The sequence below is a fragment of the Bos indicus x Bos taurus genome, chromosome 2 (assembly GCF_003369695.1).
Source record: "Bos indicus x Bos taurus breed Angus x Brahman F1 hybrid chromosome 2, Bos_hybrid_MaternalHap_v2.0, whole genome shotgun sequence".
Lineage (NCBI taxonomy): Eukaryota > Metazoa > Chordata > Mammalia > Artiodactyla > Bovidae > Bos > Bos indicus x Bos taurus.
In genome coordinates, this window is record NC_040077.1 from 67,109,426 (window position 1) to 67,127,008 (window position 17,583).

Here is a 17,583-nt window from a genome sequence, read left to right on the forward strand (position 1 = left end):
TTCCAAGTTTTAGCAATTATGAATAAAGCTACCATACCCTCCATGTGCAAATTTTTGTGTGGCTGTAAGTTTTCAACTCATTTGGGTAAATACCATAGAACACAATTGTTAGATTATATGCTTAGTTTTATAAGAAACCACCAAACTGTCTTCCAAAGTATCTGTACCATTTTTCATTCCCACCAGCAATAGTTGATATTTGTTCATTTTGTTTTTCACTGAAGTCTTTTCTGATTGTTTTTGCAAGGTATTTTCCTTCCTTTCTTTCTGTTTATACAGCACTCTATATCCTCATTCTGACATCTATCATATTCTTTCTTGCTTTGTGTGAAGCCCTTGGGACATGAAACAGATATGTCTCCTGTACCTTATATTACTTCACTTAACACCTTGAAAATTAAGAGCCCTATTATTTGTTGAATGAATAAGGTAATTTTAAATTTTGTCATATGAGACTGTCAAATGGAGCATTTTGTTTTGCAAATAATTTTATTCTAGGCTTGGATCACATGATTCTCACTAGTTCCACTTGTTATCTATTTTTCAGTTGTTTCTGAGCAATTATTTTGTGGGTTAAATACATGCTTGACTCATATTGAAGGAAATTGCATTTAAAGTTATTGATTTTTTTGCCCCAACTTTTCTACTGGAAGAAACAAAACCTTGCTGCAATAAGTACTGAGCCTTTAAAAAAAACAACATCTAGTGTTCTTGCCTGGAGAATCCCACGGACGGGGGAGCCTGGAGGGCTGCCGTCTATGGGGTCGCACAGAGTCGGACACGACTGAAGTGACTTAGCAGCAGTAGCAGTAATGATGTTAGCATATATTCTTAAGACTTTATTTTCAACAAGAGTTTAGGTAACAGCTGAAAGGTCACAAAGATGGTTTTATACAGTAAATAAACAATGGCATTGTTTTACAAAGAAAATAAAATATCCCAAACTTGTGTATAGACTTTTTCATCTAAAAACTTGCTTGCTGTGTTTAATTTTGGTGCTTGGGAAATTGTGTTCTTCTATTTCTTAGATTTTGGAATTTAAAGGGAAATACACCTAGTTTATGTGTCAGGGACTAATATGAATGTATACTTTTCATTCATATTCTGGCATTGTATTACTTTTGCAATTTTTGCATTTGACTCCTAGACTCAGTATTTGTTGGATGGTAATTATTTGTTGAAATTTGGCATTTATTCTGTTTATTTGGTGAATTTGGGAAGTTTTATTTATCATATTTGTTTATAACATTTACCTCTTCATCTTTGATATTTATAACAAAACTGTAAATTTATCATTAGAATATGTTGAAGTTATTTTGGAAAATAGTGGGCTGGATTATGGTTAAACAGTGAAAAATGTGTCCTTTGAGGCACAATTCACTGTTTTCGTATTATATATCACAACATAAAGTCATGGAACAAACTTCTAAAGCCAAAGAACATTAACATTGCCATTTTATATTGTTATTAACATGTTTTTGAAGCAAAATAGTCCAAATATTATAATTTATTAGTTTTTAAAAGTAACATAAGTGTCTAACCTAAATTTTATTTTATTTTAGATGAACTCACAAATTCATCAGAAACTAGATTGTCTTTAGAAGACCTCTTCAGGAAAGACTTTGTGCTTCATGATCCAGAGGCTCGGTGGATCAATGGTATGTATGTATGTTCTTATACATCATGTTTATTTCATGTTCTATATGGTGAAAATTAAATAATGGGATTTGTATTAATATTTTAATTGACATTATTCTTCAATGATTTTGTATACCATTTAATCAGAAATGTACACCTTGGCTCTTATGAATAAAAACCTTTTCTTAAGATAAGTCTTCAATAAAATCATCCCCCAAACATTAGATTGACTGCTCTGTATCTGCTTTTCCCTCATAATCATTAATTATGTGACTTGAAACACATATTATATCTCTAGCATTTCTCTAGGTAATTCTCATTGGCGTAGAAGTATAGATATGGGGAGCCTACATGTAAGTGCTTCAAATTTGACAATCAAGTTAATTTTCTTTTCTCTGTAGCTTTTCTTTTTTAAGTTTAAATGCCACAAACTAAGGGGACTGTAACAAAGCTGAAATGACAGAAAGAGCATGGGAATATATTGCATTTTGCCTTTTTCTGGCTTGACTAAGAAACCCGCCTCAGCTTTCTCTAGGTTATTCCTTATTTTGTTATTTTCAAAAAGTTTTAAAAAACATTTAGATTTTAAATTAATTAATTAACTCACATCACCTAGTGGCTCCAGGGACTTCGGTTTGTCTTTATGGGAGTTTGTGGGGGGAGTTACTGTGTAATCCAGTCATAAGAAATGTGTTGGTGAAAAGTAAGTCAGGGGATTCCCTGGTGGTCCAGTGGTAATGACCCCATGTTTCCACTGAAGGTTGCAGAGGCTCTATCCCTGGTTGGGGAACTAAGATCTCACATGTAGCATGATACAGCCAAAAATAAATAAAGAACTAAAAATTGTCTTTTAGAGAAGAAAGAAGGAAATCAAATTTCCATTCCTTGAGTTTTACAATTTGCCTAACCATAGTAATCACTGTGGTTGTTGTTTTTGTTTTGTAGTCTCTAAGTAAAGTAGGACTCTTTTGTGACTCCGTGGGTGGTAGCCCTTCCAGGCTTCTCTGTTCATGGGATTTCCCAGACAAGAATCCTGGAGTGGGTTGTCATTTCTTCCTTTGGGGGAATCTTCATGACCCAGGGATTAAACCCATGTCCTGTGTCTCCTGCATTGGCAGGTGGATTCTTTACCACTAGGGACACCTGGGAAGCCCCATCACTGTGGCTTGATAGCTGTTAATCTTTGCCCTTCACTTTGTTTAGACATAACATGTATATATTTTTGCTTTATCTTCAAGGCCTAGATTATTTCAAAGCATAGAGCTTTGCCTTTTTATCTAATAAGTACTGTCTCACAGTCCATCCTTTCTTCTCTAATATCCTAATTAAGTACTTTTATGTCTGCAAATTAAGTGTTAATTTATGGAAGCTGTAAAAATAATGTAATTTAATTCACTAGGGCAGGGGCCAAATCATACTTGTTTACCTATCATAGATACAGTTTTTGGAGATTAGCAAGCACTTAAGGTAATTTTTTTTCTTTGAATAAATAAATGAAAGCATTTAATTGAATTTCAGTTTTATTTTTCTATAAACTCAAGTTTCAGTTGAAATTGGTTGCAAGATAAATATCATGCTGATGATATTACAAATAGAGAAAATATGATAGCGATTTTATTAATCTATTTTTGTGTATTTTCATTCTGAATTCTTCATAAACTTTAGTCTTGCCATATTGTTGCCTTTGCATTATGATTATTTTAGATATACAAAACTGTGATTTATTTCAGATGAGTACTATTACTAAATGTTAAGAAGGGGTATAATTTTCTAGTATTATTCTAAGTGGATCTCTCACAAACTGTTCTCCTGATGTGCTAATGTAATTTTGCAAGTCATCTTTTTACTTGCTAGCCAGTATTTTCTACTGAAGGAGATGATCAAAAAAAATGTGAGTCATTAAATTTGAAATGCTGAATAATATTCTGTTTTCTTCACCATGATTTTGATCAAACTGTTAGAAATTTGTGTAGTCTTTTACTTTGGAAAGCAAGAAAAATCATGGGTCTCATCTCCCTTCTCAGGTTAGATTGGGCTATTTTAAAAGTCATTTACTCCTGTGTGTACCTGCACTTCAGTATCGAAGTACCAAAGGACTGGAGGGATGTGTAAGCAGTGAACCGCGTGCTAAATTAGGCCATATTTCAATATCTAGGGCACACATTCTACTCTAATGCTTTACAAGGTATCACAATAGTGTTATTTGGAGCAAGTCATTTTAATCACTTTTTCATAATTTCTTTACCAATCATTGGTAAACTTGATTTTGAGACTATATCCTTGGATAAAGCTGCAATGTTATTATTGTAGTCTAAGTAAAACCTAAAATCAATAATACTTATAAAAGAATTTGACATAAAACAACCCTTTAAACAGGATTAAACAAAATCTAAGCTCTTAGAGGCATGCCGTCTTCATAAATCCTACTGAAGGAATTGATTCACTGTCAGGAGATTGTGTGTGCTGGGTTGCTTTTTGAGCAGGGGAATAGATTTGTCTTCATTTATTCCTGTTATGCAATCCAGATCACCTTTCTGGCAATCACTAGATACTTGGCCTATTTATGTATTCCTCACAAAGCCAGAAAATACAATGGTAACTATGAGTACAATGTGTAACCCTGGCTTCATTGTCACAGATTATGTCTGGATGTAAAATGTGAGCTTCTTTTTGCTAATAATGTTTCACCAGGATTCCAAAGTATATAAGTGGATTATATAGGAGTCTAACCTATGCTCATTTGGAAGGAGTCTAACCTATGCTCATTTGCAAACTTTAGTTAATTGTTATTACATATATTACATAATATAATATGTAATTATATTACATATATATTATATACATATATAATATATTATATACATATATATATATAATTACATATATATATGTAATTATTTAATACATTGCTAGTGAAGGAGACTGAAGGCTTATAGATGACCCTGATATGTGTAGGCTGAAGTACAGTAATGTCATTCATTATGCTCCTTCACCATTAATATATATTTGAATGTCAATGCAGCCTTGGATGGGTGCTCATGTTCCTGGTTAGCAGAACATCTGCCTTCCCCTATACCTACTCAGATATCTGAAATCTCCATTTTTATAGTGTCTTCTTCCTAGTTATGTCACCTTGAGTCCTGGACATCTATCTTCTTTAATGTTATTCATCTCCCACATACATTTGAGGATCAATCCATCATCAAAGAAAAATCTAATATTGAGTGGTTTCTATGCTAGGCTTTGTGCTGGATATTTATGAATGTATTTCATACATAGCATGTAAGTTATAATGGTGAACTCCAGAAAACTAAGGCTAAAGCAAAAAATTTATCCAAAACACAGCTGATAAGAGTTGGAGCCTTCTTTAAATCAATATGTTCAAAGTATAAAGCCTATCTTCTTTCACTGTTTCACTGAGGTGCCATTCCCAATTTTTAACACATACAGTAATTACCTCCTTGATAGCCTCATGGTTACAGATGTCAGTGTGACTAATCCTTCATGTTGAATATTGCAATCATGTCATTTCCCAGGTGTATCCATATAATGGTAACTCATGTGGTCACTAAAAGAAAAATGTATAAGCATATTTATTGATGTGTATGGTAGAAGGAGAAGAGGGCAACAGAAGATGAGATGGTTGGATGGTATCACAAATGCAATGGACATGAACTTGGGCAAACTCCAGGAGATGGTGAGGGACAGGGAATCTTGGCATGCTACAGACCATGGGGTCACAAAGAATCAGATATGACTTGGTGACTAAAAACAGCACGGTATAAAAAGTGAACAAAGATGTCTTTAAAACAGAGTGGATAGTATATGGTTCACACTGTCTCTCCTGTATACCAGTGAAAGTTTACAAATGCCTGGATTTTGACCTGATTTTTTTTTCTTTTTGCATATTCATTTTTTCTAAATTTTATTTAATGAATGTATACATTTATGTGATTTTATAACTAGTTTTTATTTTTTAAATTTTTAATTCAGTTTTTATTTTACAAGTGAATTTTTATTTGCAAGTGGATTTGCAATAAAGTTGTGTTTGTCTTAAGTGTACAGCAAAGAAATTTAGTTATGCATATACATATATCCATTCTTTTTTAGATTCTTTTCCTATATAGGTTATTATAGAATATTGACTAGAGTTCCCTGTGTATAGTAGGTCATTGTTGATTACCTGTTTTATATATAGAGGCATGTATATGTTAATCACAGACTGCTTCATAAATAAGAAGTTTCATGGGTCTCTAGACCTCCAGCAGTCTCCTGGCAAATATAACTTTGTAAGGCTCAGCTAAAAATTGTAAAGTTATTTCTCAAAAAAATCAGAGGGACCCCTTTGCCAGTTGAATAAATTTCAAAGTCTTCCCAGTGTATTCCAGGCCTCTCAGAACCAAGCTTGGCCTCTTTCCTACTCCTCTACTGTACATTATGTTTTAGAGATATTGAACTACTTGATATTTTTCATAGGTCTCAAAAGTTCTTTTGACTTGGTACTTTTGTCCACACGGTCTTCTGTACCTGGAATCCCTTCCCCAGTCAGACAGCCTACATTTTTATCCCACTTGAAATCTGATTTCCAGGTGCAAAGACAGTGACTATTCCTTTTCCTGCCATCAGTAAGGGACATTATCTTCCTGTAAACCCCAGAGGCTGATTCTCTCATATAGAAATTTCTGCCTTGATTATAACATATTTTAACCTACTCTAAGACAGTGCTTCTAAAACTATTATGAAAGACCACTATCTTAAAATTTAATAATTTGTTTTTATTTCTTATTTGGTATGAATCTATATTTTTGAAAAATACAATAAAAAATGAATTACTAGAAAATAAAGTGATAAATAGGCATTTCATATACAGTCTCCAAATTTATCTTCTTATAATCAACCATTCAAAAATTACATTGCAAAAATATAATATATACCACAATAAAAATGGGCTCCAAAAAAAGAAATTTCATATCATGCTTTGAGAGAGGATATACAGGCAACTCATAGAAAGGATTGTTACTGGTAATTTTTGTAATTCCTAAATCAGAATTAAACAAACAGTGAGAGAAATAGTGGTTATTCACTTTACATGCCAATTCTCAGATTTTGAACAGAAACTAGTATGTCAACAATATTCAGAGGTTTTAATGTAGGAAATGAACTAGCTTCCTTCTTGTAACTAATCTAGGTTAGATTGACAACACTAATCTCAGGGGATGCTGTGTATCTAGACTATCTCTATTTTTTTTTAAAATAACATTATTGGTGAGAAGAAATCAGTCTCTAAAATAAGGATGATGGCAATGGAAGTAGAGATCTTATAGCAATTTTAACAATTTTGGGATATTGACTTTAAAGTTTTATACAAAAGGAATCAAATGATACTATATTTTTAAACTCTATCTTCAACTCTTTACCACTAGCTAATGTCAAAATTTATTCTGTAGGTTATAAATCATTTATCCATCAAAAACAGATTTTGGATTTTAAGTACATCTGGGGTATAGTGAAAAGACTACAGTTAAGTCCATAACACATGCTGGGGGTCAGGAGACCCATGAAATTTTTCATGGGAGAAAGCCAAGCTTCTGCTCAGGTATTAATAAATTAGTTCATTTATCATGCATTTGGATCTTGCAACACTGTCAAGTTGCTACCAAAGCATCTAAATGCTTATCTTCAGTTAAACTTACCCCATTGTGGACCAGTGGTCAACAAATTGCAGTTGGGTGAAGTCTAGCAATGTCACTCTAAGAGCAGTTCAGTTCTAAGAGACAATAAACCCTGAGAAATAGGACTTGTGTCACATTGATGTAAAAGTCAACCCATCAATTAGCACATTGCTGGGATCCAACTAGGATTCAAAATAGTTCACTTAGCACAGTGAGATACATTTCCTGGTATATGAAGGTGGGCCCCTTTGACCCACAATCAGTATAAGTTTCTTTATGGTTCTCTTTCTTATGGTGCGCATAGATTTTTTTTTTTTAATCTATACAAAGTTGTCTTTGCCAATATCCATCCCATATATGAGATTTTGCAGTGTTTTTTTTTTTTTTTTAATGGCTAGCTGGGATGAGTGATCATGTGTGAGGCTCTGGATATAACTGTGATTTTATTGGACTAATTGTTGGAGCCAGCTGAACTTATCTATCACATGATACTCAAACCTGTTATCTTCAAAATGATGTGTCGAAGTATGACATATTGAAAATAGGAAAAAGTCCTTAAAAGGAGATTAACCAGATAAAAGAAGATGAAAAAAAATTCAGCTATTTTAAAAAGCTTTCCAAAGCTTGGTTTCTTCATCAATATTTGGGATAATATTTCCTATAGGTAAGAGCACAATGAAAACAAGCTATAGTTTATAAAACACAAAGATAAAAGGTAAATGCAAAAAAATAAGAACACACATATGAAAAGCAAAAATCTGGAACCTAATAAATCTTCAAATAGTAGAGATCCTGACGACAGCTTTTAGAGATGCTCTGGGTAATTAATAATTCTTTAAAATACCTCCAGCAGGCTTATGCTGATAAATTATATTCAAGATTTTTAATATAAAGTAAAAAACCATTCTTGTAATCTTCATGAAAAATAAAACAAATTGCTGAAATAGTACCAATAATATTTACAGTAATAAGGGAACTCATACTTAGGGAAATCAGACAAAATAATCAGATTTGTTTCTTTGCTTGTTTGGCATTGTTTTAACATGCAAGGATTTTTGTCCCTCAGTTCAATTTTATTGTGTTGCAGAAAATGGATTTATTTGTGTGCAAGGAGCTAGTTACACTTCTGACAGCATTATGACTCCCAGCCCTGAGTCAAAATTTTAACTCTTTCAAAATTTTAACTCTTTCAACTTATTTTTAATTTTTCTCTCTTTTTCTTTTTTTTATATATAACCATCAGCAAAGCTGATATTTTTAAAAGTTAGAGTTGAATTTGTGACTATGAGTTTTTGAGAGTAATTTATATTTTTATTGAAACATAATTTAATTAGTTTATCATGCCTGATATATTTTAAAGTAAGGATGTCAAAGTATCTTGCTATCAAGAGTAGATCACTTCCTGCCAAAATTAAAGTGTGCATGATAATATGTCATTAAAGCATATTTACTTTTATGCATACTGCCAAAAATGTTCTCTTTATTACTATGGGATTTATATGCTCCACATGCTTTCATGAACATTTAAATTAATCTGTATTAAAAACATTAGAAATCAAAAATAAAATTAAAATATTTACTATAAAAATCAAACTGTGGTAATTTTACATACCAGTTGAAAGTATTCCTACTTTTGTTTGAAATTAAAATATAGTTTTTTAAGAAAATATTTTAAAGATTCCAGCTTATGTTAAAGTGATAATATTTATACTAAATGATTTACCCATAAAATCCAGTGTTAACATTTCAGGGGGAAAATATTAGGAAAATAAAATTCCTATGTTTAAATAACACATGGTTTACTTAAGAGTATTTAAAGGGAGTTGAAAATATAAACTGAACTTTAGATTTTGAGAACTAAACTTTCATGTTACAACCTACTTTTTATAGTAGAAAAGTATATTTTGATTTTTTAAAGGGAACAAAAAAGTCTGTGTGAGTGGTAAGAAACATTTATGCTTATATTCATCAAGCATTATTGAATTCCAAAACTATATGCCCTGCACAGTTCTGTATATTCCAGGTGGAACCTGTTGACATTTAGAAGGTTTGCAATAAAACAGATTGTGTACTTACAGTGCATTCCACATAATCATGGTTGGTCTTGGCTTTTTGGCCCAGGAACTGGGTTTCTCAGCACAAATGTAGATTAATAGACACTTTGACATCTATTTTTCCCTCAATTTATCCATCTATCCTTTTATCCATTCAAGATATATTTACTGAGAATAGACAAAAATTCTTCTAGATATAGGATGTAAAAATCAATAAACACAGTTTTTTTTGGTCAGGGAAATTATGAATGCATTCCCCATTGTTTACAGTATCTATTCTGATATAGAATGTGAAGAATCAAAATACTGTGATTGGAGTAGAAAGTAGAGATAATTGGCGAGTTGCCAGAAATGTTCCGTTGAGACTATGATGAGGTTTGGTTAACATTCTTTTCCCCAGAATCCAAACCACATCTCCATTTTCCACACTTCGTCCCTGATATGATACAGGAACTCCAGCACATTTTGGTTTTTGAACTCTTTTATTCTCTTTGCCTCTCCTTTACTTGATACAGTTTCCTCTTATATGTGATAGTAGTTATGGCTAATATATACATGAACCACTGACATGTTTAAAAGAAATAAAATATAATTATGGTACCCAGGGAATTCAGAAACTAGATGAAGATAACATGCCTGAAATAATCAGACAACAATTTGATGATAAACTCTTGGGTCATTACTGAGGGGAAAAAAAAAAGAACTGTAAAAGATCAATTTGAGTTAAGAATAACTAGAGTCATCTTTATGGAAAAGGTGAAGTTCAGTCTTAGTGTAGAGGTCAGATGAGCCCAAGACTAGAAAGAGGATGTCCCTGGAACAACAAGGAAGTATTATGACAGGGTCATAGGAATTGGCATAGTGTGTAAACTATCTGTAATGTCCTATGCCTGTGTGTGTGTTTAAAATTAATGGTGAAAAAAGGCAATCAACTCAGATTGGTGTATATTTAGAATATTAATACTATCATTTTACTATACCTGTTATACTTTGATCTACTTTAGCAGAATCATATTATTAAATTATGATTTTAAAACAGAAGAATTTGAAGTTACTCAGATCATTACCAGCTATATCATTTTCCTTGGAACTAGAATAGGAATTTCACCTAATATGTTTATGATACATTCCTGTTTACATTTACTCTTCCACTTTTTTAAGATGTTTCAACATGCCTTAGATATTTGTGTTTCTTTGAAAAACTTTGTTTGGAGGCAGAGTGGGCATTAATTTTGTGTTATACATGAGTAAGTTGAGCCACTGTTTTTTTCTTCACGTCTCCCCAGTTCAAAATCAGCACTTAAGTCTGGCCAGAACCCAGGTTTTCCATGTTCAATGTTGGGCAGAATACATCACCCTAGAGAAAATGTCTTCAGTGAACTATTTTTGTATTTTCCTTAAACTAATTTTTAGTACTGTTTATAAACTATCAAAAACACATATCTGGCTTAAGGAGAGACATATTAAGAGGAAGGTTAGTAATAATAAGGGAAGATTTCTTTTGACTCATATCTGACAGTTTGAATTTGAACAGAATTTTTAGGTGATTTTGAGAAAGCATAATCATTTTTGTATCATCAATTGTAACTGTAAAAAAAAAAAGTCTTGCAAAAAAAGTAAAATAGTGACATTTACACATAAAGCTTTTAATGCAACTTGCTTTGCCTGAGTCATGTTTTGTGCTTGTGTGTATGGAGCGGGGCAGGGGGGTGTGCATTTCTTTCTAAGGCCAGTTTTACTTAATTGTGTTAGTCATGTAGTCAGAGGGGATGGGCCATTGAGACCTTTGGGTAACACACAATCAACTATTCTGCTATGTTATATTGGATAAACAAGTATTAAACACACAGGTACATTTCAGAAAGTCTTTAGTTAGAAGAATTGCTTGAGATAATTTTGTTTAACAGTAAAAGGCTAAGATTCTCTATAGTAATTCATTTCAAGCATGAGCATTTAGTCAACTGAAATGTTCCATCTTGTTCACAGTGGCTTGGTTTCACATCTGCTCAAAGAGGCACATACAATAGTATATCTAGCATTTTACTTCTATTTCTTTTCAATATTTATCTTTTATTTTTGGTAAATATTAAATACTATTTTTATATAGTCCTGTAGGGCTGCAAAAAGTTTGTAATATATTCTTTCATTAATTTATTTTTAATGTCCATAATATGTTATTTTGAGATTTATCTAATAGGAGCTAGTAACCATGCTTGCATTTTTAACTTATCATACATGATATTTATAGTTCTCTAATTTAAGTGAAGATACATTCATTTTATAAATCAACAAACTGAAGTTTCAAGCAAATGTGGCTTTATCAGGTCCACACAGCTAAAAGGAGGCAGATTCAAGCTTTGAGGTAATATATCGTACTATCAATTTCAGGCAACAATGAGCATAATAACTATAAACAAATTAAAGTTTTAGAAATATAATATTAAGAAAAGATATAACACGTATAGAAAATAGTTTTTAGATGTAAGATTAAGCATAAACTATATAATTAATGTTGGAAAAGTGAAACTTCTCTAATCAATTTATACAAGAACTCTGAAATAAGATGTGCACAGAATTTAATGTGGGATTTAAAATTTAATGTGGCTAGAAAACAGAGTATTCCACTGGGATTCAGGAGCCTGGCTCAGCAGCTGAATATTCCCCTTGGGAAGACCTCATCACCATTGCTGTGCTGGACCTCAGGTTCTTCTTGATCAGTGGGTTTGATTGAATAACACAGTCACTTAGATATCAATGAGATGGCACCAGTTTTCTCACTTGGGATTACCCAAATCTGCATGTGGTTGCACAATTGGCCTTAAAGTAATTGGCAATGTGACTACAATGCATACTTCTGAACTTCCTATTATCTAGTTTAAGTGGAAGTTTTATTATTATTATTAGCAGTATATTAGACGAATTTTAAAATTCTCTGTTATCACTTTCAAAACTTGATTCTACTCCATATCAGTTTCTAAGAGACTTACCAAATGACACCAGTTAATCTGATAATGCAGTTTACCTTGTCTTGTAAGATGCCAAGATTTTAATCATCAATAATGATAATAGCTTAATGACCTATGCATTTATTTATGAGTTAAAATATTAGTTGTGTCTTGTTTCAAATGAACATTGAGAATTAGGGGCAGTGAAGAAGGTCTGAGAAGGGGATATTCTGATCATGCCATTTATTATACAATTTTTATAATTTAACTTTTTCTGTTATACATAAAAGTGAAAAAAAATAGTGTAATCAGCCTCTAAGTAATTATGATCAACTTGTGAATGATTACCAACATGCTATGGTAATTATTCAGCCAAGGATACAAATATGAGTGTGAAATACAAAAGACTGGAAAAATGAAAGGAATAAATCTAAATGAAGCAAAAAAGGAGAGTTGTTGTTGGTGATGTGCTAGAGGGGAGGATTGCATGCTGATCTGGAATGCTGATCTTTTATGATCTGGAATGCTGATGGATTCATGATCTGGAATGATCTGCATGCTGATTCCATGGTTCCTGTGCTAATTCTGAATGATATAACATACCTTAAAAAAAAAAAAAAACATATATATATATATATATTTATTTATTTATTTTGGATTGTGCTGGGTCTTCATTGCTGCACAGGCTTTTCTCCAGTTGTGGAGACCAAGAGCTACTCTCCAATTGTGGTATGTTGGCCTCTCTTGTTGTAGACCTTGGGCTCTAGAGTGCATGGGCTTCAGAAATTGTGGCACGTGGGGTCATTAGTTGCAGCTCCTGGGCTCTAGAGCACAGGGTCATAGTTATGGCACATGGACTTATTTGCTCCACAGCATGTGGGATCTACCAAGATCAAGGATCCAACACATGTCTCCTATGGGTTAGATCTCCAGGTAGATTCTTTATCACTGAGCCACCAGGGAAATGGATACATTTATCTTTAAGGGTAAAGGCAAGGAGATTAAACCAGAATTATGAGTGTGAATTCTTGCAATATGATTGAAAAAATCAGACCTCGAGAAACAAGAAATTGGAGGTGCTATCAGAACCATCATTGGATGCAAAAGGCAATCCTGTTAGTAAGGGGTTTGATTTTTTCATGCAGATTTCAGAGTTAACAAAAATGAAAGCCTGTGGGGATGGATGTCTGCTCAACTGAAATATGTTACATGTAACAAGCATAGTCTTCCATCTTTTGATGAGGCTAGTTTAGGTAAAAAGTAGTGATTTCTCCACTGGGCCCCGGTGCCCGGAAACGCAACGGCCCGCACGGCGTGAGGCCGCGGCGCCCCCTGGCGGCCGGCGAACCCCTAACCTCAGCGAGTGCCGGCGATAGGACTCCTCCAAGTCGATCGCACAGAGAAGGCAATGGCACCCCACTCCAGTACTCTTGCCTGGAAAATCCCATGGACGGAGGAGCCTGGTAGGCTGCAGTCCATGGGGTTGCTAAGAGTCGGACACGACTGAGCGACTTCACTTTCACTTTATTAATGTTACAGAGAGGTTGTGTGATCATGTGATAAGGATGCCTTAGTAGGATTCATATAATTGATAGAAAATTGTAAAAGATCTCTGAGTGTAACTTTAGTTCTGAGACTTCATAATTTTTTTTTTCTCCATGTCAACATAAAGTCATGGTATAAACCACTGTTTTAACAGTTCTTTGGTTTAGGAAACCAGTTGGTACTTTGGCCTAAAACCTTAAGGAATTGTGTCAGCTTTCACAGAAATTCCTTTGCTTCTTGTTCCCATACCAGAAACCTCCAGTATATGACATAACACTGTTTTCTCTTTGTTTTGACTGGCCATATGGAATTTCTGAAACGTAATTTAAAAGCTGATCTCACTTTGCACTTTCAGTTGATAACACCTTGGCATACTTCTTTGTGCTGTCAATACCTGTGCCAGTTTTAATGAGCTTGAATATTCATTACTGGAGTTGTGTACTCAAACCATTAACCTGTCACTTCTTTGTTCTTCTAAATAGCATCTGAAAGCAGGTAGCTTGCAGCTACCTGGTCCCTGATGATATTCAATTTGTAAGTGAAAAACTACACACATTAATTAGTTCTATATGTATATGTTTCCCACTTTTTCCTAGGAGTATGAATGTTCACTAGGTTTTCTGTCATTACCAGTTTTGCTAATTGTTTAATTTTTCTTTTGATGCAGCTAGTTTAAGTAAAAAGTAGTGATTTCTCCATTCCTTATTAATGTTACAGAGAGGTTGGGTGATCACATGATAAGGATGCCTTAGTAGGATTCATATAATGGATAGAAAATTGTAAAAGATCTCTGAGTGCAACTTTAGTTCTGAGACTTCATAATTTTTTCCCCATGTCAACATAAAGTCATGGTATAAACCCATGACAAAATACTTTTTACATAGCCATTCTTGGGTTTTAATTCCACAAAGATGCTACTATATTCAAAAGATTATAAAAAATATAAACTCTCTTAATAAGAAAAGAGAGTAACACCTCTTGTAGCACCAAGTACTGCATAATCTTTTCTGACTGTTGATTTTAGATGACTATGTTGCTCTCTGAGGTCCTCCCAACCATTGAGGTGGAGAAGCAACCTGTCTATATGTCAGGGCAGAATGCTTGACAAAGAAAAGGTTAGGCCTCCAACAATCGGAACTTTACATCTGTCTCTGGTTGATCTGGTAGGCAAGTCACTTGACTTCTTTAAGCAGCCAAGTCATTACTCACAAGACTGAGAAGATAATTTGTCTTTCCTAGAGCCACTGTGAGCATCACCTGGGATGTAAGTTCTCTAAAAATGTTAAATCATGTAAAAAGTTCTGTCTCTGTTCTTATTTACGGAGAGTTGATATTCATTTCACTAGATAGTATGGCCTTGGCCAAGTCAACCAATATGCTTGGCATTACTTTTATCAAAGTACCATAGTGAGAATCACAGCATCTAATTATTACTTGGGTGTTGAGTATGTGCCAGGCAATTGGTTGTTTGTAATGTTCGACTTTATTTAATCCTCACAACAATGCTCTGAATAGTGTTTATGATCTCCGCTTCACTACTGAAGAAACCAAACCCAGAGACCTTAGAAACTATCCCAGGCTCCCATAGCTAGTAAGTAGTGGACCTGGGGAGAGATTCCTCAGGTTATAGGATGAGGAGAGATTAAGGGTACAAAGTTTCAGTTATGCAAGATGAATACATTCTGAGGATCTAATGTACAGCAATGTGATGACAGTTAACACAATTGTACTGTTTTTCTAGATATCCGCTAAGACACAAAAGAAAATAAAAGAGAAAATGTTAACTGTGAGGTGAAAAGTGAAAGTGAAAGTGAAAGTTGTATCCAACTCTTTGCAACCCCATGGACTATACAGTCCATGGAATTCTCCAGGTCAGAATACTGAAGTGGGTAGCCATTCCCTTCTCCAGGGGATCTTCCCAACCCAGGGATCACACCCAGGACTCCCACACTGCAGGTGGATTTTTTAACCAGCTGTCACAAGGGAAGCCCAAGAATACTGGAGTGGGTAGCCTATCCCTTCTCCAGTCGATCTTCCCAACCCAGGAATCAAACTGGAGTCTCCTGCATTGCAGGTAGATTCTTTACCAGCTCAGCTAACAGGAAAGCCCTAACTGTGAGGTCATGGGTGTTAATTAGTTTGATTGTGTTGATTAATACATAGTGTATAAGCATATATAAACCAACTCATAGATATGAGTTTGAGCAAGCTCTGGGAGTTAGTGATGGACAGGGAAGCCTGGCATGCTGCAGTCCATGGGCTCACAAAGAGTCAGACATGACTGAGCGACTGAACTGATATATAAACATCAACTTGTATACCTTAAATATATACAATTTGCATTCGCCAATCATGCCTCAATAAAGTTGGGAGAAAAAAATTAATATCTTAAAATTTAGTCAAAAAAACTGCCTAGATAAGAGTACAGAAGAAAAAGGTCATGAAACATGCTACTTTAATTTTGTGTTTGTTGTGCTACTTTAATTTTGTTTTGTTTTGGCCAAATTTGCTAAACGTCCTGCTATCACTTTCCCTATCTACTTTGAAATCCCAACTCTTGCTATCATATTTGAGGGCACATTTGTCAGTTCTTATTACTTATAGTTCCTGTTACTCATTGAATGAGCTGAAAAACCATGGCATGTGCAACTCTTGTGACCCCATGGAGCCTGCCAGGCTCCTTTGTCCAGTGGGATTTTCCAGGTAAGAATACTAGAGTGCCATTTCCTCCTCCAAGGGATCTTCCTGACCCATGGATGACCTGCATCTCCTGTGGCTCCTGCATTGGCAGATTCTTTACTGCTGAGCTACCTGGGAAGCACCACCCCCCATCCCCAACCAACTGAGTAACTTAATGTTTATTAAGTTTATTTAAATATAAATAAATATAAATATTAAACATGAATAAACTTGTTTATTTAAACAATAAAGTTCTTATTGTTTAAAAACCCTATAATTCACTGAATGAGCTGAAAAGCCTTGGTTACACACAGCTGGTATTTGCTCTTACCAAACTACCACTTTCTACTCTCCAAAACTTGCCATACCAAAGAAAAGTGCTCAAACCATGGAAAAGGCACACACTGGCATGTTCCCCAGTTGAGTTTATGTCCTCAAACCTTTCTTTTCTATAGCAGAAGTAGAAGCTTCAGTTCTGCTTGAAATTCAACCCTGGCTTTCCTAGTCTTCTCTAGTTTTTGAGAAAGCCTCCTGGACTAGTTTATGCTCAGCTGTTTGAGACCTTCACTGGTAAAGTCAGTTTCCTCAAGCAGAAATGTTAAATTTTGTCTGTATTTTCAGATTCCAAAAACAATGTCTTGCATGTAGTTATTTTCACAAATGAATTGGTAATTTGGTGCCACACACAGACCCGCATTTTAATTTGAAAACAGACATAATTGTGAGGGTAGGCTTTAAAATGTTTCCTCACAGATTTAGAAGCAATATATATAATAGAGGACATTATTTCTTCTTTCAGCAATTCAAAGGAAGAAAAGCATTCAGTTTATTTAAAGCTTAACAAAGGAACTAAATTATCTTGATGAACTATTATGACCAGTCATAGTGTGGATTTTGATTACTGATGGGCAAACTCCCATATCAAGTTACACACATTTTAAAAAATGAATATTTTTTTTCTCCACAATTGGTGAGACAAGTTGTAAAGACTAGACATATTTGTTTCTGTTGGGATCCCTGAAATATTCATTTTTGTCATGGAATTACACT

General features: G+C 34.0%; 1 protein-coding gene across 4 annotated transcripts in view; it reads left to right on the top strand.

Moving 5' to 3' along the window:
- The window catches only part of DPP10 (dipeptidyl peptidase like 10), a 1,640,795-nt gene that overhangs the window by 1,056,963 nt on the left and 566,249 nt on the right, over positions 1 to 17,583 (top strand). For all 4 annotated transcript variants that reach the window (XM_027562155.1, XM_027562148.1, XM_027562166.1 and 1 more), the window contains exon 3: positions 1,563 to 1,658. In XM_027562155.1, the coding sequence (XP_027417956.1) occupies positions 1,563 to 1,658 (96 nt within the window). The remainder of the gene's footprint in view (positions 1 to 1,562; positions 1,659 to 17,583) is intronic.